Consider the following 23,547-nt stretch of genomic DNA (forward strand, 5'->3'; position numbering starts at 1 on the left):
ACGTGCGACAAAGCTCCCGTGGGGGGGGGGGGGGAGGGTGTGTCAGAGGTCGTGGGTTCGAATCCCGCCTCGACCACTTGCCTGCTGGGTGACCTTGGGCGAGTCGCTTCCCTCCCCCGGGCCTCAGTTTCCCCCCTCTGTCCAATGGGGATGGAGCCCGGGAGGCCCCGCGGGGGACAACCTCATCCCCATCACCAGCGCTTAGAACAGCGCTTGGCACGTAGTAGACGCTTAAGCAGCGGCGTGCCTCGGTGGAAAGAGCCTGGGCTTTGGAGGCCGAGGTCCTGGGTTCGAATCCCGGCCCCGCCGACTGTCAGCTGGGCGACTCTGGGCGAGTCGCTTCCCTTCTCTGGGCCTCAGTTCCCTCGTCTGGAAAATGGGGATGAAGACCGGGAGCCCCCCCGGGGGGGGGGGGCAATCCGTCCTCCCCAGCGCTTAGTACAGTGCTTGGCACATAGTAAGCGCTTAGTCAATGCCATTCAAAACAAACAAAAATGCCGTCGTTATTATTATTATTATTATTATTATTATTATTATTATTATTTTCCGGGCCTCAGTTTCCTCCTCTGGAAAATGGGGATGAAGACCGGGAGCCCACCCCCGAGCGGGGACAATCCGTCCTCCCCAGCGCTTAGTACAGTGCTTGGCACATAGTAAGCGCTTAGTAAATGCCATTCAAAACAAACAAAAATGCCGTTATTATTATTATTATTATTATTATTATTATTATTATTATTATTATTATTATTTTCCGGGCCTCAGTTCCCTCCTCTGGAAAATGGGGATGAAGACCGGGAGCCCCCCCCCCCCAGGGTTGGGGGACAATCCGTCCTCCCCAGCGCTTAGTACAGTGCTTGGCACATAGTAAGCGCTTAGTCAATGCCATTAAAAACAAACAAAAATACCGTCATTATTATTATTATTATTATTTTCCGGGCCTCAGTTTCCTCCTCTGGAAAATGGGGATGAAGACCGGGAGCCCCCCCCCCCCCCCCCCCCCCCCCCGAGGGGGGACAATCCGTCCTCCCCAGCGCTTAGTACAGTGCTTGGCACATAGTAAGCGCTTAGTAGATGCCATTCAAAACAAACAAAAATAACATTATTATTATTATTATTATTATTATTATTATTATTTTCCGGGCCTCAGTTCCCTCCTCTGGAAAATGGGGATGAAGACCGGGAGCCCCTCCTGGGGGGGACAATCCGTCCTCCCCAGCGCTTAGTACAGTGCTTGGCACATAGAAAGCGCTTAGTAAATGCCATTCAAAACAAACAAACAAAAATACCGTCATTATCATTATTATTATTATTTTCCGGGCCTCAGTTTCCTCCTCTGGAAAATGGGGATGAAGACCGATCCAATCAATCAATCATATCTGTTGAGCGCTTACTGCGTGCAGAGCACTGTACTAAGCGCTTGGGAAGCACCAGGCGGCGCCGCTTCTCTACGACGAGAGAAGTGACTCGGCGGAGCCGGGATTCGAACCCAGGTCCTCCCGTCTCCCTGCCCCGGGCTCCAATCAATCACATCTATTGAGCGCTTACTGTGTGGAGCCGGGATTCGAACCCAGGTCCTCCCGTCTCCCCTCCCTGGGCTCTCTCCAATCAATCATATCTATTGAGCGCTTACTGTGTGGAGCCGGGATTCGAACCCAGCCCCGGGCTCCGGGGTCTCTCCAATCAATCAATCAATCATATCTATTGAGCGCTTACTGTGCGCAGAGCACTGTACTGAGCGCTTGGGAAGCACCAGGCGGTGCTGCTTCTCTAAGGCGAGAGAAGTGACTCGGCGGAGCCGGGATTCGAACCCAGTTCCTCCCGTCTCCCCGCCCCGGGCTCTATCCAATCAATCACATCTATTGAGCGCTTACTGTGTGGAGCCGGGATTCGAACCCAGGTCCTCCCGTCTCCCCTCCCTGGGCTCTCTCCAATCAATCATATCTATTGAGCGCTTACTGTGTGGAGCCTGGATTCGAACCCAGGTCCTCCCGTCTCCCCACCCCGGGCTCTCTCCAATCAATCAGTCGTATCTATTGAGCGCTTACTGTGTGCAGGGCACTGTACTAAGCGCTTGGGAAGCACCCGGCGGCGCCGCTTCTCTGAGGTGAGAGAAGTGACTCGGCGGAGCCGGGATTCGAACCCAGGTCCTCCCGTCTCCCCGCCCCGGGCTCTCTCCAATCAATCAATCAATCAATCGTATTTATTGAGCGCTTCCTGTGCGCAGAGACTGTACTGAGCGCTTGGGAAGCACTAGGCGGTGCCGCTTCTCTAAGGCGAGAGAAGTGACTCGGCGGAGCCGGGATTCGAACCCAGGTCCTCGCGTCTCCCCGCCCCGGGCTCTCTCCAATCAATCCTATTTATTGAGCGCTTACTGTGTGCAGAGCACTGTACTAAGCGCTTGGGAAGCACCAGGCGGCGCCGCTTCCCTAAGGCGAGAGAAGTGACTCTTCCAAGGTTGGCGGAGCCGGGATTCGAACCCAGGTCCTCCCGTCTCCCCGCCCCGGGCTCTCTCCAATCAATCAATCAATCCTATTTATTGAGCGCTTACTGTGTGCAGGGCACTGTACTGAGCGCTTGGGAAGCACCACTACGGTGAGAGAAGTGACTCGTCCAAGGTCACCCGGCCTGGGATTCGAACCCAGGTCCCCCCGTCTCCCCGCCCCGGGCTCTCTCCAATCAATCAATCAATCAATCAATCAATCCTATTTATTGAGCGCTTACTGTGAGCAGAGACTGTACTGAGCGCTTGGGAAGCACCCGGCGGCGCCGCTTCTCTAAGGCGAGAGAAGTGACTCGGCGGAGCCGGGATTCGAACCCAGGTCCTCGCATCTCCCCGCCCCAGGTTCTCTCCAATCAATCAATCCTATTTATTGAGCGCTTACTGTGTGCAGAGCACTGTACTAAGCGCTTGGGAAGCACCAGGCGGCAGCGCTTCTCTAAGGCGAGAGAAGTGACTCGGTGGAGCCGGGATTCGAACCCAGGTCCTCCCGTCTCCCCGCCCCGGGCTCTCTCCAATCAATCAATCAATCAATCAATCCTATTTATTGAGCGATTACTGTGTGCAGAGACTGTACTAAGCGCTTGGGAAGCACCAGGCGGTGCCGCTTCTCTAAGGCGAGAGAAGTGACTCGGCGGAGCCGGGATTCGAACCCAGGTCCTCCCGTCTCCCCGCCCCGGGCTCTCTCCAATCAATCAATCAGTCAATCAATCCTATTTATTGAGCGCTTACTGTGCGCAGAGCACTGTACTAAGTGCTTGGGAAGCACCACTACGGTGAGAGAAGTGACTTGTCCAAGGTCACCTGGCTGGCGGGTGGCGGAGCCGGGATTCGAACCCAGGTCCCCCCGTCTCCCCGCCCCGGGCTCTCTCCAATCAATCAATCAATCAATCCTATTTATTGAGCGCTTCCTGTGCGCAGAGCACTGTACTGAGCGCTTGGGAAGCACTCGGCGGCGCCGCTTCTCTAAGACGAGAGAAGTGACTCGGCGGAGCCGGGATTCGAACCCAGGTCCTCCCGTCTCCCCGCCCCGGGCTCTCTCCAATCAATCAATCATATCTATTGAGCGCTTCCTATGTGCAGAGCACTGTACTAAGCGCCTGGGAAGGACCAGGCGGCGCCGCTTCTCTACGGCAAGAGAAGTGACTCGGCGGAGCCGGGATTCGAACCCAGGTCCTCCCATCGCCCCGCCCCGGGCTCTCTCCAACCAATCAATCAATCAATCAATCAATCCTATTTATTGAGCACTTACTGTGTGCAGAGCACTGTACTAAGCGCGTGGGAAGCACCAGGCGGCGCCGCTTCTCTAAGATGAGAGAAGTGACTCGGCGGAGCCGGGATTCGAACCCAGGTCCTCCCATCGCCCCGCCCCGCCCCGGGCTCTCTCCAACCAATCAATCAATCAATCAATCCTATCTATTGAGCGCCTACTGTGTGCAGAGCACTGTACTAAGCGCTTGGGAAGCACCGGGCGGCGCCGCTTCTCTAAGACGAGAGAAGTGACTCGGCAGAGCCGGGATTCGAACCCAGGTCCTCCCGTCTCCCCTCCCTGGGCTCTCTCCAATCAATCATATCTATTGAGCGCTTACTGTGTGGAGCCTGGATTCGAACCCAGGTCCTCCCGTCTCCCCGCCCCGGGCTCTCTCCAATCAATCAATCAATCGTATTTATTGAGCGCCTACTGTGTGCAGAGCACTGTACTAAGCGCTTGGGAAGCACCAGGCGGCGCCGCTTCTCTAAGACGAGAGAAGTGACTCGGCGGAGCCGGGATTCGAACCCAGGTCCTCCCGTCTCCCCTCCCCGGGCTCTCTCCAATCAATCCTATTTATTGAGCGCTTCCTGTGTGCAGAGCACTGTACTGAGCGCTTGGGAAGCACTGAGGCGGCGCCGCTTCTCTAAGACGAGAGAAGTGACTCGGCGGAGCTGGGATTCGAACCCAGGTCCTCCCGTCTCCCCGCCCCGGGCTCTCTCCAATCAATCAATCGTATCTATTGAGCGCTTACTGTGTGCAGGGCACTGTACTAAGCGCTTGGGAAGCACCAGGCGGCGCCGCTTCTCTAAGACAAGAGAAGTGACTCGGCGGAGCCGGGATTCGAACCCAGGTCCTTCCGTCTCCCCGCCCCGGGCTCTCTCCAATCAATCAATCAATCAATCAATCCTATTTATTGAGCACTTACTGTGTGCAGAGCACTGTACTAAGCGCTTGGGAAGCACCAGGCGACGTCGCTTCCCTAAGGCGAGAGAAGTGACTCGTCCAAGGTTGGCGGAGCCGGGATTCGAACCCAGGTCCTCCCGTCTCCCCGCCCCGGGCTCTCTCCAATCAATCAATCAATCAATCGTATTTATTGAGCGCTTCCTGTGCGCAGAGACTGTACTGAGCGCTTGGGAAGCACTAGGCGGTGCCGCTTCTCTAAGGCGAGAGAAGTGACTCGGCGGAGCCGGGATTCGAACCCAGGTCCTCGCGTCTCCCCGCCCCGGGCTCTCTCCAATCAATCCTATTTATTGAGCGCTTCCTGTGCGCAGGGCACTGTACTGAGCGCTTGGGAAGCACCGAGGCGGCGCCGCTTCTCTAAGGCGAGAGACTCGTCCAAGGTCACCCGGCCGGGATTCGAACCCCGGGCCCCCTCCGCCCGTGTCGTCTAAGACAAGCCCCCCCCCCCCCCTCCCGTCTGGTCCCCGGCAGGCCTGAGGCCCCCCCGGAGGCGGCGGCGGCTGAGCGTGGCGCCCCCCGCGGACCGGGGCGGGACCCGCGTCCTCCCCCCGCCCCCCCCCCGCCGGGCCCCGCCTGAATGAAGACCCCCTTTGAGAAGAGCCCGGCTCAGCGGACCAGGGCCGACGCAGGTGAGCGCTTCCGGGCGGCCACTACATCCACTCGTGTTTACTGAGCGCCTACCGTGTGCGGAGCACTGTACTAAGCGCTTGGGAAGTACAAATTGGCAACATATAGAGACGGTCCCTACCCAACAGTGGGCTCCCAGTCGTCTACACTTCCGGGCAGACCACTTCCGGGGGCCACTACGCTCCCCAGGGTGACCATTTCCGGGGGCGACCACACTTCCGGGGCGACTACAACACTTCCGGGGGCGACTACAACACTTCCGGGGCCGACTACCCTCCCGGGGGCGACTACAACACTTCCGGGGCCGACTACACTCCCAGAGGTGACCATTTCTGCGGGCGACTGCACTTCCGGGGGCGACTACAACACTTCCGGGGGCGACTACAACACTTCCCGGGGCGACTACAACACTTCCAGGGACAGCTAAACCCCTGGGACTGGCCAATTCCGGGGGCGACTACACTCCCCGGGGTGACCCTTTCTGGGGGTGACTACACTCCCGGGGACTACTACACTCCCAGGGGTGACCGTTTCCCCGGGTGACTACACTTCCGGGGGCGACTACAACACTTCCGGGGCCGACTACCCTCCCGGGGGCAGGTACGCCCCCGGGGGTGACCACTTCCGGGGGCGACTACAACACTTCCGGGGCCGACTACCCTCCCGGGGGCGACTACTACACTCCCAGAGGTGACCATTTCTGCGGGTGACGGCACTTCCGGGGGCGACTACAACACTTCCGAGGCCGACTACCCTCCCAGGGGTAGCTACGCCCCCGGGGGCGACCACTTCCGGGGGCGACTATGACACTTCCGGGGCCGACTACCCTCCCGGGGGCAGCTACACTCCCGGGGGCGACCACTTCCGGGGGCGACTACAACACTTCCGGGGCCGACTACCCTCCCGGGGGCGACTTCAACACTTCCGGGGCCGACTACCCTCCCGGGGACAGCTAAACCCCTGGGGGTGGCCACTTCCGGGGGCGACTACGCTCCCCGGGGTGACCCTTTCTGGGGGTGACTACCCTCCCGGGGGCGACTACTACACTCCCAGAGGTGACCATTTCTGCGGGTGACGGCACTTCCGGGGGCGACTACAACACTTCCGGGGGCGACTACAACACTTCCGAGGCCGACCACCCTCCCGGGGCAGCTACGCCCCCGGGGGCGACCACTTCCGGGGGCGACTACAACACTTCCGGGGCCGACTACCCTCCCGGGGGCAGCTACGCTCCCGGGGGCGACCACTTCCGGGGGCGACTACAACACTTCCGGGGCCGACTACCCTCCCGGGGGCAGCTACGCTCCCGGGGGCGACCACTTCCGGGGGCGACTACAACACTTCCGGGGCCGACTACCCTCCTGGGGGCGACTACAACACTTCCGGGGCCGACTACCCTCCCAGGGACGGCTAAACCCCTGGGGGTGGCCACTTCCGGGGGCGAGTACACTCCCCGGGGTGACCATTTCTGGGGGTGACTGCACTCCCGGGGGCTACTACACTCCCAGAGGTGACCATTTCCACAGGCGACTACGCTTCCGGGGGCGACTACTACACTTCCGGGGCCAACTACCCTCCCGGGGGCAGGTACACCCCCGGAGGTGACCACTTCCGGGGGCGACAACGACACTTCCGTGGCCTACTACCCTCCCGGGGGCGACTACTACACTCCCGGAGGTGACCATTTCCACGGGCGACTACACTTCCGGGGGCGACCACAACACTTCCGGGGCCGACTACCCTCCTGGGGGCGACTACAACACTTCCGGGGCCAGCTACCCTCCCGGGGACAGCTAAACCCCTGGGGGTGGCCAATTCCGGGGGCTACTACACTCCCCGGGGTGACCCTTTCTGGGGCCGACTACACTCCCGGGGGCTACTACACTCCCGGGGGTGACCATTTCCACAGGTGACTACACTTCCGGGGGCGACTACTACACTTCCGGGGCCGACTACCCTCCCGGGGGCAGGTACGCCCCCGGGGGTGACCACTTCCGGGGGCGACTACAACACTTCCGGGGCCGACTACCCTCCCGGGGGCAGCTACGCCCCCGGGGGCGACCACTTCCGGGGGCGACTATGACACTTCCGGGGGCGACTACAACACTTCCGGGGCCGACCACCCTCCCGGGGGCAGCTACGCTCCCGGGGGTGACCACTTCCGGGGGCGATCACACCCATTCATTCATTCTTCCTTTCGATCGTATTTATTGAGCGCTTCCTGTGTGCCGAGCGCTGTACTAAGCGCTTGGGAAGTCCAAGTCGGCAACATCTAGAGACGGGCCCTACCCGACAGCGGGCTCACAGTGTAGAAGACTCCCCGAGGCGACTACACTCCCAGGGGTGACCCTTCCAGGGACAACTACACTCCCCGGAGTGACCGTTTCCGGGGGCGACTACACTTCTGGGGGCGACTACACTTCCGGGGGTGGCAACTGCACTCCCAGGGGCGACTACACTCCCGGGGATGACCACTTCCGGGGACATCTACACTCCCCAGGGGTGACCATTTCTGGGGGGCTGACCACTTGTGGGGACAACTACACTCCCAGGGGGGACTACACTTCCGGGGCGACTACACTCCCGGGGGCGACCACTCCCAGGGATAACTACACTCCCAGGGCTGACCATTTCCGGGGCCGACTACACTCCCCGGGGGGCAACTACACTCCCAGGGGTGGCCACTTCTGGGGACAACTACACTCCCGGGGGTGACCATTTCCGGGGGTGACTACACTCCTGGGGGTGACCACTTCCGGGGACGACTAAAGTCCTGGTACCAACTGGACTCCCGGGGGCAACTACACTTCCGGGGGCAACTACACTCCCAGGGGTGACCACTTCCGGGGACAACTACACTCCCGGGGGTGACCACTTCCAGGGACAACTTCACTCCCGGGAGTGACTGTTTCCGGGGGCTACTACAGTCCTGGTCCCGACTCCACTCCTGGGGGTGGCCACTTCCGGGGGCAACTACACTCCCGGGGGCGACTACACTCCCGGGGATGACCACTTCCGGGGACATCTGCACTCCCCGGGGGTGACCATTTCTGGGGGGGGTGACCGCTGGTGGGGACAACTACACTCCGGGGGGTGACTACACTCCCGGGAGCGGCCACTTCCGGGGAGGACTACACTCCCAGGGGCAACCACTTCCGGAGACAACTACACTCCCAGGGGTGACCACTTCCGGGGACAATTGCAGTCCCGGGGCTGACCGTTTCCGGGGGCCCACTACACTCCCGGGGGCGACTACTTCTGGGGCAGCCACTTCCAGGGCAGCAACTTCCTGGGGGCGACTACACTCCCCGGGGGCGACTACACTCCCGGTAGTGACCACTTCTGGGGACAACTACACTCTCAGGGGCGACCACTCTCCCAGGGGTGACCACTTCCGGGGGCGACTACACTCCCGGGAGCGACCACTTCTGGGGACAACTACACTCCCTGGGGTGACCCCTTCTGGGGGCAACTACACTCCCGGGAGCGACCACTTCTGGGGACAACTACACTCCCGGGGGCGACCACTCTCCCAGGGGTGACCACTTCTGGGGCAACCACTTCCGGGGCAACTACACTCCCGGGGGCGACCACTTCCAGGGGTGACCACTCTCCCAGGGGTGACCACTTCTGGGGGCAACTACACTCCCAGGGGCGACCACTCTCCCAGGGGTGACCACTTCCGGGGCAACCACTTCCAGGGGCGACTACACTCCCGGGAGCGACCACTTCCAGGGGCGACTACGCTCCCGGGGGCGACCACTCTCCCAGGGGTGACCACTTCTGGGGCAACCACTTCCGGGGCAACTACACTCCCGGGGGTGACCACTCTCCCAGGGGTGACCACTCTCCCAGGGGTGACCACTTCTGGGGGCAACTACACTCCCAGGGGCGACCACTCTCCCAGGGGTGACCACTTCCGGGGCAACCACTTCCAGGGGCGACTACACTCCCGGGAGCGACCACTTCCAGGGGCGACTACACTCCCGGGAGCGACCACTTCTGGGAACAGCTACACTCCCGGGGCGACCACTCTCCCAGGGGCGACCACTTCCCTGGGACAGCTACACTTCCAGGGCAGCCACTTCCGGGGGCAACTACACTCCCGGGGGCGACTACACTCCCGGGAGCGACCACTTCTGGGGACAACTACACTCCCAGGGGCGACCACTCTCCCAGGGGTGACCACTTCCGGGGCAACCACTTCCTTGGGACAACTACACTTCCAGGGCGACCACTTCCGGGGGCGACTACACTCCCTGGGGGCAACTACACTCCCAGGGGTGACCACTTCCGGGGCAACCACTTCCAGGGGCGACTACACTCCCGGGAGCGACCACTTCTGGAGACGACTACACTCCCAGGGGCGACCACTTCTGGGGCAACCACTTCCCTGGGACAACTACACTTCCGGGGCAGCCACTTCCGGGGGCGACTACACTCCCAGGAGTGACCACTTCTGGGGACAACTGCACTCCCAGGGGCGACCACTATCCCAGGGGTGACCATTTCTGGGGCAACCATTTCCAGGGCAGCCACTTCCGGGGGCAACTACACTCCCGGGAGTGACCACTTCTGGGGACAACTACACTCCCAGGGGTGACCACTTCTGAGGCAGCCACTTCCAGGGGCGACTACACTCCTTGGGGGCGACTACACTCCCGGGAGCGACCACTTCTGGGGACAACTACACTCCCAGGGGCGACCACTATCCCAGGGGTGACCACTTCCGGGGCAGCCACTTCCCTGGGACAACTACACTTCCAGGGCAGCCACTTCCGGGGGCGACTACACTCCCTGGGGGCAGCTACACTCCCAGGAGCGACCACTTCTGGGGACAACTACACTCCCAGGGGTGACCACTCTCCCAGGGGTGACCACTTCTGGGGCGACCACTTCCGGGGGCAACTACACTCCCTGGGGCGACCACTTCTGGGGACAGCTACACTCCCAGGGGCGACCACTCTCCCTGGGGTGACCACTTGCGGGGGCGACCACACTCCCCGGGGACAACTACACTCCCAGGGGCGACCACTCCTGGGGACAACTACACTCCCAGGGGCAACCACTCTCCCAGGGGTGACCACTTCCGGGGCAACCACTTCCCTGGGACTACACTTCCAGGGTGACCACTTACAGGGGCGACTACACTCCCGGGAGCGACCACTTCTGGGGACAACTACACTCCCAGGAGCGACCACTCTCCCAGGGGTGACCACTTCTGGGGCAGCCACTTCCAGGGGCGACTACACTCCCGGGAGTGACCACTTCTGGGGACAACTACACTCCCAGGGGTGACCACTCTCCCAGGGGTGACCACTTCTGGGGGCAGCTACACTCCAGGGGGCGACCACTTCTGGGGGCGACCACACTCCCGGGAGCGACCACTTCTGGGGACAACTACACTCCCAGGGGCGACCACTCTCCCAGGGGTGACCACTTCCGGGGCAACCACTTCCAGGGGCGACTACACTCCCGGGAGCGACCACTTCCAGGGGCGACTACGCTCCCGGGAGCGACCACTTCTGGGGACAACTACACTCCCAGGGGCGACCACTCTCCCAGGGGTGACCACTTCCGGGGCAACCACTTCCCTGGGACAACTACACTTCCGGGGCAGCCACTTCCGGGGGCAACTACACTCCCAGGGGCGACCACTCTCCCAGGGGTGACCACTTCTGGGACAACTACACTTCCGGGGCGACTACACTTCCAGGGGCAACTACACTCCCCGGGGGCGACCACTCTCCCAGGGGCGACCACTTCCACGGTGACCACTTCCCTGGGACAACTACACTTCCAGGGCGACCACTTCCGGGGGCGACTACACTCCCGGGAGCGACCACTTCTGGGGACAACTACACTCCCAGGGGCGACCACTCTCCCTAGGAGTGACCACTTCTGGGGCAACCACTTCCCTGGGACAACTACACTTCCAGGGGCGACTACACGCCCGGGAGCGACCACACTCCCCGGGGGCGACTACACTCCCGGGAGCGACCACTTCTGGGGACAACTACACTCCCAGGGGTGACCGCTTCTGGGGCAACCACTTCTGGGGGCAACTACACTCCCGGGGGCGACCACTCCTGGGGACAACTACACTCCCAGGGGCGACCACTCTCCCAGGGGTGACCATTTCCGGGGCAACCACTTCCCTGGGACAACTACACTTCCAGGGTGACCACTTCCGGGGGCGACTACACTCCCGGGAGCGACCACTTCTGGGGACAACTACACTCCCAGGGGCGGCCATTCTCCCAGGGGTGACTGCTTCTGAGGCAACCACTTCTGGGGGCAACTACACTCCCGGGGGCGACCACTTCCGGGGCTTGACTACACTCCCTGGGGGCGACTACACTCCCGGGAGCGACCACTTCCGGGGGCGACTACACTCCCTGAGGGGCGACTACACTCCCGGGAGCGACCACTTCTGGCGACAACTACACTCCCAGGGGCAACCACTCTTCCAGGGGCTACTACACTCCCCCGGGGGTGACCATTTCCGGGGGCAGCTACACTTCCGGGGGCGACTACACTTCCAGGGTGACCACTTTCGGGGTCTACTACACTCCCGGGGGCGACCACACTTCCAGGGGGGCCACTACACTCCCGGGGGGGGCGACCGTTTCCTGGGATGAGCACTTCCAGGGCGGAAGCGGCCCGGGGCGGGGCAGGGGGCCGTGGACGACGGCATCTGCTAGGCGCTTGCTACGCGCCAGGCACTGTACTAAACGCCGGGGTGGATCCAAGCCAATGGGTCGCACCCGGCAGACAAGGGGCAGAGTCAGGATTCGAACCCACGTCCTTCCGACGCTTCCGGGCTCCAACCGCTAGGCCGCGCTGTTTCTCCGTCACGAAAATCGATCAATAAATAGTGATCGATCAGGACCCAAGACGGGGTTGTGGGGGGGAAGTGGGCCGTTCTCTGGCCCGGGCCTGTTTCCTCACCAGTCTCTCTCCCCCCTCTGTGTCTCTGTCATCTCTGCATCTCTCCGTCTCTGTGTCGGCGTGTCTCTGTTTGGTCCTTGCATCTCCCCATCTCTCTCTTCCTCTCTCTCTGTCTCTGCATCTCTCCGTCTCTGTCGGCATCTCCCTCTGACTCTGTCCCCCCGTCTCTGTCTCTGTCCCTCTGTCTCTCCATCTCTCTTCCTCTGTCTCTGCATCTCTCCGTCTCTGTCGGCATCTCTCTCTTCCTCTGACTCTGCCCCTCCGTCTCTGTCGGCATCTCTCTGTTCTCTGCATCTCTCCGTCTCTGTCGGCATCTCTCTCTCCCTCTGACTCTGTCCCTCTGTCTCTGTTCCTGTGTCTCTGCATCTCTCCGTCTCTGTCGGCATCTCTCTGTTCTGTCTCTCCATCTCTGTCGCCATCTCTCTGTTCTCTGCATCTCCCCGTCTCTGCCGGCATCTCTCTCTTCCTCTGTTCTCTGCATCTCTCCATCTCTGTCGCCATCTCTCCCTCTGACTCTGTCCCCCCCATCTCTGTTCCTCTGTCTCTGTCCCCGTCCCTCTGTCTCTGCATCTCTCCATCTCTGTCGGCATCTCTCTCTTCCTCCGACTCTGTCCCTCCGTCTCTGTCGGTATCTCTCTGGTCTCTGCATCTCTCCGTCTCTGTCGGCATCTCCCTCTGACTCTGTCCCCCCGTCTCTGTTCCTCTGTCTCTCCATCTCTTCCTCTGTCTCTGCATCTCTCCGTCTCTGTCGGCATCTCTCTGTTCTGTCTCTCCGTCTCTGTCGGTATCTCTCTGTTCTCTGCATCTCTCTGTCGTTTCTGTGGGCATCTCTCCCTTCCTCTGTCTCTGCATCTCTCCGTCTCTGTCGGCATGTCTCCCTCTGACTCTGTCCCTCTGTCTCTGCATCTCTCCGTCTCTCCTCCTCTGACTCTGTCCCCCTGTCTCTGTTCCTCTGTCTCTCCATCTCTCTTCTGTCTCTGCATCTCTTCCTCTGTCTCTGCATCTCTCCATCTCTGTCGGCATCTCTCTCTTCCTCTGATTCTGTCCCCCCGTCTCTGTCTCTGTTCCTCTGTCTCTCCATCTCTCTTTCTCTGTCTCTGCATCTCTTCCTCTGTCTCTACATCTCTGCATCTCTGTCGGCATCTCTCTGTTCTGTCTCTCCATCTCTGTCGGCATCTCTCTCTTCCTCCGTTTCTGCATCTCTCTGTCTCTCCCGCTGACTCTGTCTCCCTGTCTCTGTCCCTGTTCCTCTGTCTCTCCATCTCTCTTCCTCTGTCTCTGCATCTCTCCGTCTCTGTCGGCATCTCTCGGTTCCGTCTCTCCGTCTCTGTCGGCATCTCTCTCTCTCCCTCTGACTCTGTCTCCCCGTCTCTGTCCCTGTTCCTCTGTCTCTCCATCTCTTCCTCTGTCTCTGCATCTCTCCATCTCCATCTCTCTGTTCTGTCTCTGCATCTCTCCGTCTCTGTCGGCATCTCTCTGTTCTCTGCATCTCTTCTTCTGTCTCTGCATCTCTCCGTCTCTGTCGGCATCTCTCTTTCTGTCTCTGCATCTCTCCGTCTCTGCATCTGTCTCTGGCCCCGTCCCTCTGTCTCTGCACCTCTCCGTCTCTGTCGGCATCTCTCCCTTCCTCTGTCTCTGCATCTCTCCGTCTCTGTCGGCATCTCTCTGTTCTCTGCATCTCTTCTTCTGTCTCTGCATCTCTCCATCTCTGTTTGCATCTCTCTCTTCCTCTGTCTCTGTCCCCATCCCTCTGTCTCTGCATCTCTCCGTCTCTGTCGGCATCTCTCCATCTCTGTCGGTATCTCTCTCTTCCTCCGTTTCTGCATCTCTCCGTCTCTGTCGGCATCTCTCTCTCTCCCTCTGACTCTGTCTCCCCGTCTCTGTCCCTGTTCCTCTGTCTCTCCATCTCTCTTCCTCTGTCTCTGCATCTCTCCGTCTCCATCTCTCTGTTCTGTCCCTGCATCTCTCCGTCTCTGTCGGCATCTCTCTGTTCTCTGCATCTCTTCTTCTGTCTCTGCATCTCTCCGTCTCTGTCGGCATCTCTCTTTCTGTCTCTGCATCTCTCCGTCTCTGCATCTGTCTCTGGCCCCGTCCCTCTGTCTCTGCATCTCTCCGTCTCTGTCGGCATCTCTCTGTTCTCTGCATCTCTCCGTCTCTGTCTGCATCTCTCTCTTCCTGTCTCTGTCCCCATCCCTCTATCTCGGCATCTCTCCCTCTCTGTCGGCATCTCTCCATCTCTGTCGGCATCTCTCTCTTCCTCTGTTCTCTGCATCTCTCCGTCTCTGTCGGCATCTCTGTCTCTCCCTCTGACTCTGTCTCCCCGTCTCTGTCCCTGTTCCTCTGTCTCTCCATCTCTCTTCCTCTGTCTCTGCATCTCTTCCTCTGTCTCTGCATCTCTCCGTCTCCATCTCTCTGTTCTGTCTCTGCATCTCTCCGTCTCTGTCGGCATCCCTTCCTCTGTCTCTACATCTCTCCATCTCTGTCGGCATCTCTCTGTTCTCTGCATCTCTTCTTCTGTCTCTACATCTCTCCGTCTCTGTCGGCATCTCTCTGTTCTGTCTCTGCATCTCTCCGTCTCTGTCGGCATCTCTCTCTTCCTCTGTCTCTGTCCCCGTCCCTCTGTCTCTGCATCTCTTCGTCTCTGTCGGCATCTCTTCCTCTGTCTCTTCATCTCTCCATCTCTGTCGGCATCTCTCTGTTCTCTGTCTCTTCATCTCTCCATCTCTGTCGGCATCTCTCTGTTCTCTGCATCTCTTCTTCTGTCTCTGCATCTCTCTGTTCTGTCTCTGCATCTCTCCGTCTCTGTCGGCATCTGTCTCCCTCTGTCTCTGTCCCCGTCCCTCTGTCTCTGCATCTCTCCATCTCTGTCGGCATCTCTCCCTTCCTCCGTCTCCGCATCTCTCCGTCTCTGTCGGCATCTCTGTCTCTCCATCTCCCCGTCTCTCCCTCCATCTCTGCATCTCTCCGTCTCTGTGGGCATCTCTCCCTCCGTCTCTGCATCTCTCCGTCCCTCCGTCTCTCCGCCCGTGTCTCCACCGTCTCTGCGTGGGCGTCTCTGCCGTCTGTCCCCCACAGGGCACACGGGCGTGACCGCCGGCATGATGAAGAAGAGGGCGTCCCACAAGTAAGTCCTCCGGCCCGGGCACATACGTGTGCACACACACGCGGGTTGGCGTGTGTCTTAGCGTGTCTTAGCGTGTCTGAGCCGCTCCGGCCTGGCTCTCCCGCCACCCTGCGTGTCTCTCCCCCGGCCCCGTGTCTCTCCCCTGGCCCCGTGTCTCTGTCTCCCCCCATGTCTCTCCCCTTGCCCCACGTCTCTCCCCCACCCCGTGTCTCTCCCCTGCCCCACATCTCTCCCCCACCCCCATCTCTCCCTCATGTGTCTCTCCCCCATGTGTCTCTCCCTGACCCCATCTCTCCCCGTGTCTCTCCCCGATGTGTCTCCCCCCGCCCCATGTCTCTCCCTCACCCCGTCTCTCCCCTGTCTCTCCCCGATGTCTCTCCCCCACCCTGTCTCTCCCCCTGTATCTCTCCCCGCCCCGTGTCTCTCCCCCAAGTGTCTCCCCCCTCCCCGCATCTCTCCCTCCCCCTGTCTCTCCCCGATGTGTCTCCCCCCGCCCCGTGTCTCTCCCCCATGTGTCTCTCCCCGCCCCTTGTCTCTCCCCCACCCCCTTTCTCCCCCTGTATCTCCCCCTGCCCCGTGTCTCTCCCCGATGTCTCCCCCCGCCCCGTGTCTCTCCCCCACCCCATCTCTCCCCGTCTCTCCCCGATATGTCTCCCCCCGCCCTGTGTCTCTCCCCATCCCGTTTCTCTCCCCGTCTCTCCCCGATGTGTCTCCCCCCGCCCCGTGTCTCTCCCCCACCACGTGTCTCTCCCCCATGTCTCTCCCCACCCCTTGTCTCTCCCCCACCCCGTGTCTCCCCCTGTATCTCCCCCTGCCCCGCGTCTCTCACCGATATGTCTCTCCCTGATGTGTCTCCCCCACCCCACGTCTCTCCCTCACCCCATCTCTCCCCCATCTCGTCTCTCCCCGATGTGTCTCCCCCCGCCCCTTGTCTCTCCCTCACCCCGTCTCTCCCTGATGTGTCTCCCCCCACCCGGCATCTCTCCCTCACCCCATCTCTCCCCCCGTCTCTCCCCGATATGTCTCCCCCCCGCCCCGTGTCTCTCCCCCACCCCGTTTCTCCCCCGTCTCTCCCCGATGTGTCTCCCCCCGCCCCGTGTCTCTCCCCCAGCCCGTTTCTCCCCCCGTATCTCCCCGATGTGTCTCCCCCGTCCCATGTCTCTCCCCGATATCTCCCCCACCCCTTGTCTCTCCCCCATGTCTCTCCCCACCCCTTGTCTCTCCCCCACCCCCTTCCTCCCCCTGTATCTCCCCCTGCCCCGTGTCTCTCACCGATGTCTCCCCCGCCCCATGTCTCTCCCCGATGTCTCTCCCCCGCCCCACTTCTCTCCCTCACCCCATCTCTCCCCCGTGTCTCTCCCCGATGTGTCTCCCCCGCCCCACGTCTCTCCCTCACCCCATCTCTCCCCCCGTCTCTCCCCGATGTGTCTCCCCCCCGCCCCATGTCTCTCCCCAATGTGTCTCCCCCCACCCGGCATCTCTCCCACACCCCGTTTCTCCCCCTGTCTCTCCCCGATGTGTCTCCCCCCGCCCTGTGTCTCTCCCTCACCCCGTCTCTCCCCTGTGTCTCTCCCCGATGTGTCTCCCCCGTCCCATGTCTCTCCCCGATATCTCCCCCACCCCATGTCTCTCCCCCATGTCTCTCCCCACCCCTTGTCTCTCCCCCACCCCGTTTCTCCCCGTGTATCTCCCCCTGCCCCGTGTCTCTCACTGATGTCTCCCCCCGCCCCATGTCTCTCCCCAATGTGTCTACCCCCACCCGGCATCTCTCCCTCACCCCATCTCTCCCCCGTGTCTCTCCCCGATGTGTCTCCCCCCACCCCGTGTCTCTCCCCCACCCCATCTCTCCCCCCGTATCTCCCCGATGTGTCTCCCCCATCCCGTGTCTCTCCCCGATATCTCCCCCACCCCATGTGTCTCTCCCCACCCCTTGTCTCTCCCCCACCCCCTTTCTCCCCCTGTATCTCCCCCTGCCCCGTGTCTCTCACCGATGTCTCCCCCCGCCCCACGTCTCTCCCCGATGTTTCTCCCCCCGCCCCGCATCTCTCCCTCACCCATCTCTCCCCCGTCTCTCCCCGATGTGTCTCCCCCCTGCCCCGCGTCTCTCCCCCACCCCGTATCTCCCCGATGTGTCTCCCCGTCCCATGTCTCTCCCCGATATCTCCCCCACCCCATGTCTCTCCCCCATGTCTCTCCCCACGCCTTGTCTCTCCCCCACCCCATTTCTCCCCGTGTATCTCCCCCTGCCCCGTGTCTCTCACTGATGTCTCCCCCCGCCCCACGTCTCTCCCCGATGTGTCTCCCCCCGCCCCACGTCTCTCCCTCACCCATCTCTCCCCCGTCTCTCCCCGATATGTCTCCCCCCTGCCCCGCGTCTCTCCCCCACCCCATATCTCCCCAATGTGTCTCCCCATCCCGTGTCTCTCCCCGATATCTCCCCCACACCGTGTCTCTCCCCGATGTGTCTCCCCCCACCCCGTTTCTCCCTCCGTATCTCCCCCGTCCCGCGTCTCTCCCCGATGTCTCCCCCCGACACCCGGTCTCTCTCTCCCCCCCGCCCCGTGCCCGTCCCCGCAGGAAGTCCCGGAGCAGCGTGGGGTCGTCGGCGTCGGGCAAGGGCCCGTCTCCGCTGCCGCCGCCGGCCCCGCCGCGCAGCATGGTGGGGTCGCGGATCCAGCACGGCTGGCGCGAGGCGGGCGGCCCCCTGACCCAGTGGAAGGGCACCGTCCTGGACCAGGTGCCCGTCAACCCCGCCCTCTACCTCATCAAGTACGACGGCTTCGACTGCGTCTACGGCCTCGAGCTGCACAAGGACGAGCGCGTCTCCGCCCTCGAGGTCCTGCCCGACCGCGTCGGTGAGAGGGGGGCCCGGCCCCCCGTGTCCCCGTGTCCCCGTGTCCCGATGAGCGGGGGGCTCCCTTAGTCGGCTCAGACACGGGGAGGGGGCTTCGGTGGCCGGCTTACAGGGAGTTGGGGCCGGAGGGGGGCTTCGCTTGTCGTCTTGGAGAGCCGCGAGGGGGGCGAGGGGGCTCCGTTAGACATTTTAGGGAGAGGGGCAGGGGGAAGGGGCCTCGTTGGTCGGCTTAGAGGGAGCTGAGGCGGGAGGGGGGCTTCGTCAGTCGTCTTTGAGGGCGGGGTGGGGTGGGAGGGGGCTTCCTTGGTCGTCTTAGGGAGGAGGTGGGGGAGAGGGGGCTTCGTTAGTCGTCCGAGAGCGGGTGGGGTGGGAGGGGGCTTCCTTGGTGGTCTTTGAGGGCGGAGAGGGGTGGGAGGGGGCTTCCTCGGTCGTCTTAGAGAGAGTAAGCTGAGGTGGGAAGGGGCTTCGTTAGTCGTCTTGTAGAGAGTAGGTTGAGGTGGGAAGGGGCTTCGTTAGTCGTCTTTGAGAGCGGGGCGGGGGGCTCCCTTAGTCGTCTTAGTAGGTTGAGATGGGAAGGGGCTTCGTTAGTCCTCTTTGAGAGTAGGTCGAGGTGGGAGGGGGCTTCCTTGGTCATCTTTGAGGGCAGGGTGGAGTGGAAGGGGGCTTCGTTAATCGTCTTAGAGGGTAGGTTGAGGTGGGAAGGGGCGTCGTTAGTCGTCTTTGAGAGCGGGGTGGGGTGGGAGGGGGCTTCGGTAGTCGCCTTAGAGAGTAGGTTGGGGTGGGAGGGGGCTTCGTTAGTCGTCTTTGAGAGCGGGGTGGGGTGGGAGGGGGCTTCGGTAGTCGCCTTAGAGAGTAGAGTGAGGTGGGAGGGGGCTTCGTTAGTCGTCTTTGAGGGTGGGGCGGGGGGCTCCCTTAGTTGTCTTAGAGAGTAGGTTGAGGAGGGAGGGGGCTTGGTTAGTCGTCTTAGAGAGAGGGTTGAGGTGGGAGGGGGCTGCGTTAGTCGCCTTAGAGAGGGGGTTGAGGTGGGAGGGGGCTGCGTTAGTCGCCTTAGAGAGGGGGTTGAGGTGGGAGGGGGCTTCGTTAGTTGTCTTTGAGAGTGGGGCCGGGGGCTCCCTTAGTCGTCTTAGAGAGTAGGTTGAGGTGGGAGGGGGCTTGGTTAGTCGTCTTAGAGGGTTGAGGTGGGAGGGGGCTGCGTTAGTCGCCTTAGAGAGTAGGTTGAGGTGGGAGGGGGCTTCAGGAGTCAGAGAGCAGGGCAGGGGAGGGGGCTTTGTTAGTCGTCTTTGAGAGCGGGGTGGGGTGGGGTGGGAGGGGGCTTCGTTTGTCGTCTTAGAGAGCGGGATGGGGGGCTTCGTTAGTCATCTTAGAGAGCAGAGTGGGGTGGGAGGGGGCTTCGTCAGTCGTCTTAGGGAGGGGACAGGGGAGGGGGCTTCGTCAAGCTTCTTCTTAAAGAGAGGGTTGGGGGCTTTGTTTAGTCGTCTTAGGGAGAGGGGACGGGAGGGGGCTTCGATAGTTGTCTTAGGGAGGGGGCTTCGTTAGTCTTAGAGAGCAGAGTGGGCTGGGAGGGGGCTTCGTTAGTCGTCTTAGGGAGGGAACAGGGGAGGGGGCTTCGATAGTCGTCTTAGGGAGAGGGGACGGGAGGGGGCTTCGATAGCCGTCTTAGCAGAGTGGGGTGGGAGGGGGCTTCGTTAGTCATCTTAGGGAGAGGGGACAGGGGAGGGGGCTTCGTTAGCCATCAGATAGCGGGGCGGGGAGGGGGCTTCGTTAGTCTTAGAGAGCAGAGTGGGGTGGGAGGGGGCTTCGTTAGTCTTAGAGAGCAGAGTAGGGTGGGAGGGGGCTTCGTCAGTCGTCTTAGAGGGGACAGGGGAGGGGGCTTCTTTAGTCGTCTTAGAGGGGCAGGGGAGGGGGCTTCGTTAGTCTTAGGGAGCAGAGTGGGGTGGGAGGGGGCTTCGTTAGTCGTCTTAGGGAGAGGGGACAGGGGAGGGGGCTTCGATAGCCGTCTTAGAGAGCAGAGTGGGGTGGGAGGGGGCTTCGTTAGTCCTCTTAGGGAGAGGGGACAGGGAAGGGGGCTTCGTTAGCCGACTTAGAGAGAGGGTTGGGGGCTTCGTTAGCCGTCTTGGAGAGAGGGTTGGGGGCTTCGTTAGTCATCTTAGGGAGAAGGGACAGGGGAGGGGGCTTCGTCAGCCGTCTTAGAGAGCAGAGTGGGGTGGGAGGGGGCTTCGTTAGTCATCTTAGGGAGAGGGGACAGGGGAGGGGGCTTCATTAGCTGTCATGGAGAGAGGGTTGGGGGCTTACGTTAGTCGTCTTAGGGAGAAGGGACAGGGTTGGGGGCTTCGTTAGTCGTTTTAGGGAGAGGGGACAGGGGAGGGGGCTTCGTTAGCCGTCTTGGAGAGAGGGTTGGGGGCTTCGTTAGTCGTCTGAGGGAGAAGGGACAGGGGAGGGGGCTTCGCTAGCCGTCTTAGAGAGCAGAGTGGGGTGGGAGGGGGCTTCGTCAGTCGTCTTAGAGGGGACAGGGGAGGGGGCTTCGTTAGCTGTCATGGAGAGAGGGTTGGGGGCTTCGTTAGTCGTCTTAGGGAGAAGGGACAGGGGAGGGGGCTTCGCTAGCCGTCTTGGAGAGAGGGTTGGGGGCTTCGTTAGTCGTCTGAGGGAGAAGGGACAGGGGAGGGGGCTTCGCTAGTCGTCTTGGAGAGCAGAGTGGGGTGGGAGGGGGCTTCGTCAGTCGTCTTAGAGGGGATAGGGGAGGGGGCTTCGTTAGCTGTCATGGAGAGAGGGTTGGGGGCTTCGTTAGTCGTCTTAGGGAGAAGGGACAGGGGAGGGGGCTTCGTTAGCCGTCTTGGAGGGTTGGGGGCTTCGTTAGCCGTCTTGGAGAGAGGGTTGGGGGCTTCGTTAGTCATCTTAGGGAGAAGGGACAGGGGAGGGGGCTTCGTTAGCCATCTTGGAGAGAGGGTTGGGGGCTTCGTTAGCCGTCTGAGGGAGAAGGGACAGGGGAGGGGGCTTCGCTAGTCGTCTTGGAGAGCAGAGTGGGGTGGGAGGGGGCTTCGTCAGTCGTCTTAGAGGGGACAGGGGAGGGGGCTTCGTTAGCTGTCATGGAGAGAGGGTTGGGGGCTTCGTTAGTCGTCTTAGGGAGAAGGGACAGGGGAGGGGGCTTCGTTAGCCGTCTTGGAGAGAGGGTTGGGGGCTTCGTTAGTCCTCTTAGCAGAGTGGGGTGGGAGGGGGCTTCGTTAGTTGTCTTAGGGAGAAGGGACAGGGGAGGGGGCTTCGTTAGCCGTCTTGGAGAGAGGGTTGGGGGCTTCGTTAGTCCTCTTAGAGAGTGGGGAGGAGGGGGCTTCGTCCATCATTTTAGGGAGTGGAGCGAGAGGGGGGCTTCGTCCCTTGTCTTAGCGAGGAGGGGGCTTTACCCCTCATCTTACAGAGGGGAGCGAGAGGGGGCTCCATCGGCCATAATGATAATAATAATAATAATAGTAATAATAATAATAATAAAAAGAAGAAGAAGAATGGTATTTGCGAAGCGCTTAACTCTGTGCCGAGCACCATTCTGAGCGCTGGGGGAGAGACAAGGTGATGAGGTTGTCCCCCCCGGGGGGCCCCCGGTCTTCATCCCCATTGGGCAGAGGGGGAAACTGAGGCCCGGAGGAGGGAAGTGACTCGCCCAAGGTCACCCAGCTGACACTTCTAAGCGCTTAGTACAGTGAAGCGCTTAGTCCAGTGCCCTGCACACGGTAAGCGCTCAATAAACACGACGGATGACGACAGCGAGGAGCGGCGTGGCTCCGCGGGTGGAGCCCGGGCCTGCGAGTCTGAGGCCGTGGGTTCGAATCCCGGCTCCGCCGCCCGTCCGCTGGGTGGCCTTGGGGAAGTCGCTTCGCTTCTCCGGGCCTCAGTTTCCTCCTCTGTCCAATGGGGGTGAAGACCGGGAGCCCCCCCGGGGGACAACCTCATAGCCTTGTCTCCCCCCCCAGCGCTTAGAACAGTGCTCGGCACATAGTATGCGCTTCAAAAATACCAACATTATTATTATCATTATTATTGTTATTATTATTATATTATTATATTAATAATAATTATTATTATGAGGCAAGAGACGCCGGAGAAGCCGCGTGGCTCAGTGGAAAGAGCCCGGGCTTGGGAGTCAGAGGTCATGGGTTCAAATCCCGGCTCCGCCAATCGTCAGCTGTGTGACCTTGGGCAAGTCACTTCACTTCTCGGGGCCTCAGTTCCCTCATCTGGAAAATGGGGGTGAAGACCGGGAGCCCCCCCGGGGGACAACCTCATAGCCTTGTCTCCCCCCCCAGCGCTTAGAACAGTGCTCGGCACATAGTATGCGCTTCAAAAATACCAACATTATTATCATCGTTATTATTGTTGTTATTATTATTATATTATTATATTAATAATAATTATTATTATGAGGCAAGAGACGCTGGAGAAGCGGTGTGGCTCAGTGGAAAGAGCCCGGGCTTCGGAGTCCGAGGTCATGGGTTCAAATCCTAGCTCCGCCAACGGTCAGCTGTGTGACTTTGGGCAAGTCATTTCCCTTCTCTGTGCCTCAGTTCCCTCATCTGGAAAATGGGGGTGAAGACCGGGAGCCCCCCGGGGGACAACCTCATCGCCTTGTATCCCCCCCCCCGGTGCTTAGAACAGTGCTTGGCACATAGTAAGCGCTTAATAAATGCCATCATTATTATTATTATTATTCTCTGGGCCTCAGTTTCCTCCTCTGTCAAATGGGGATGAAGCCCGGGAGCCCCCCGGGGGACAACCTCATCGCCTTGTATCCCCCCCCAGCGCTTAGAACAGCGCTTGGCACATAGTAAGCGCTTAATAAATGCCATTATTATTATTATTATTATTATTATTATTATTATTATTGTCTGGGCCTCAGTTTCCTCCTCTGTCAAATGGGGATGAAGACCGTGAGCCCCCCCGGGGGACAACCTCATCGCCTCGTATCCCCCCCCAGCGCTTAGAACAGCGCTTGGCACATAGTAAGCGCTTAACAAATGCCATCGTTATTATTAGTATTATTAGCGGTAGTATTATTTTTAAGTGGCAGAGCCAGGATTAGAACCCAGGTCCTCCGAATCCCAAGCCCGGGCTCTTCAACCAGTCGTATTTATTGAGCGCCTACCGTGTGCAGGGCGCTGTACTAAGCGCTCGGCTCTTTCCACCGAGCCACGCTGTTTCCCCAGCAGAATCCATCAATCAATCAATCGTATTTATTGAGCGCCTACCGTGTGCAGGGCGCTGTACTAAGCGCTCGGCTCTTTCCACCGAGCCACGCC

General features: G+C 60.7%; 1 protein-coding gene across 1 annotated transcript in view; it reads left to right on the forward strand.

Moving 5' to 3' along the window:
- SPIN1 (spindlin 1) overlaps nucleotides 1-23,547 on the forward strand; it is a 52,379-nt gene that overhangs the window by 18,503 nt on the left and 10,329 nt on the right. The window contains exons 3-5 of the mRNA XM_038742654.1: nucleotides 5,181-5,338; nucleotides 15,363-15,411; nucleotides 17,989-18,266. Coding sequence (XP_038598582.1) covers nucleotides 5,287-5,338; nucleotides 15,363-15,411; nucleotides 17,989-18,266 — 379 coding nt within the window. The 5' untranslated portion in view covers nucleotides 5,181-5,286. The remainder of the gene's footprint in view (nucleotides 1-5,180; nucleotides 5,339-15,362; nucleotides 15,412-17,988; nucleotides 18,267-23,547) is intronic.

Source organism: Tachyglossus aculeatus, unplaced genomic scaffold (assembly GCF_015852505.1).
Source record: "Tachyglossus aculeatus isolate mTacAcu1 unplaced genomic scaffold, mTacAcu1.pri scaffold_145_arrow_ctg1, whole genome shotgun sequence".
Taxonomy (NCBI): domain Eukaryota; kingdom Metazoa; phylum Chordata; class Mammalia; order Monotremata; family Tachyglossidae; genus Tachyglossus; species Tachyglossus aculeatus.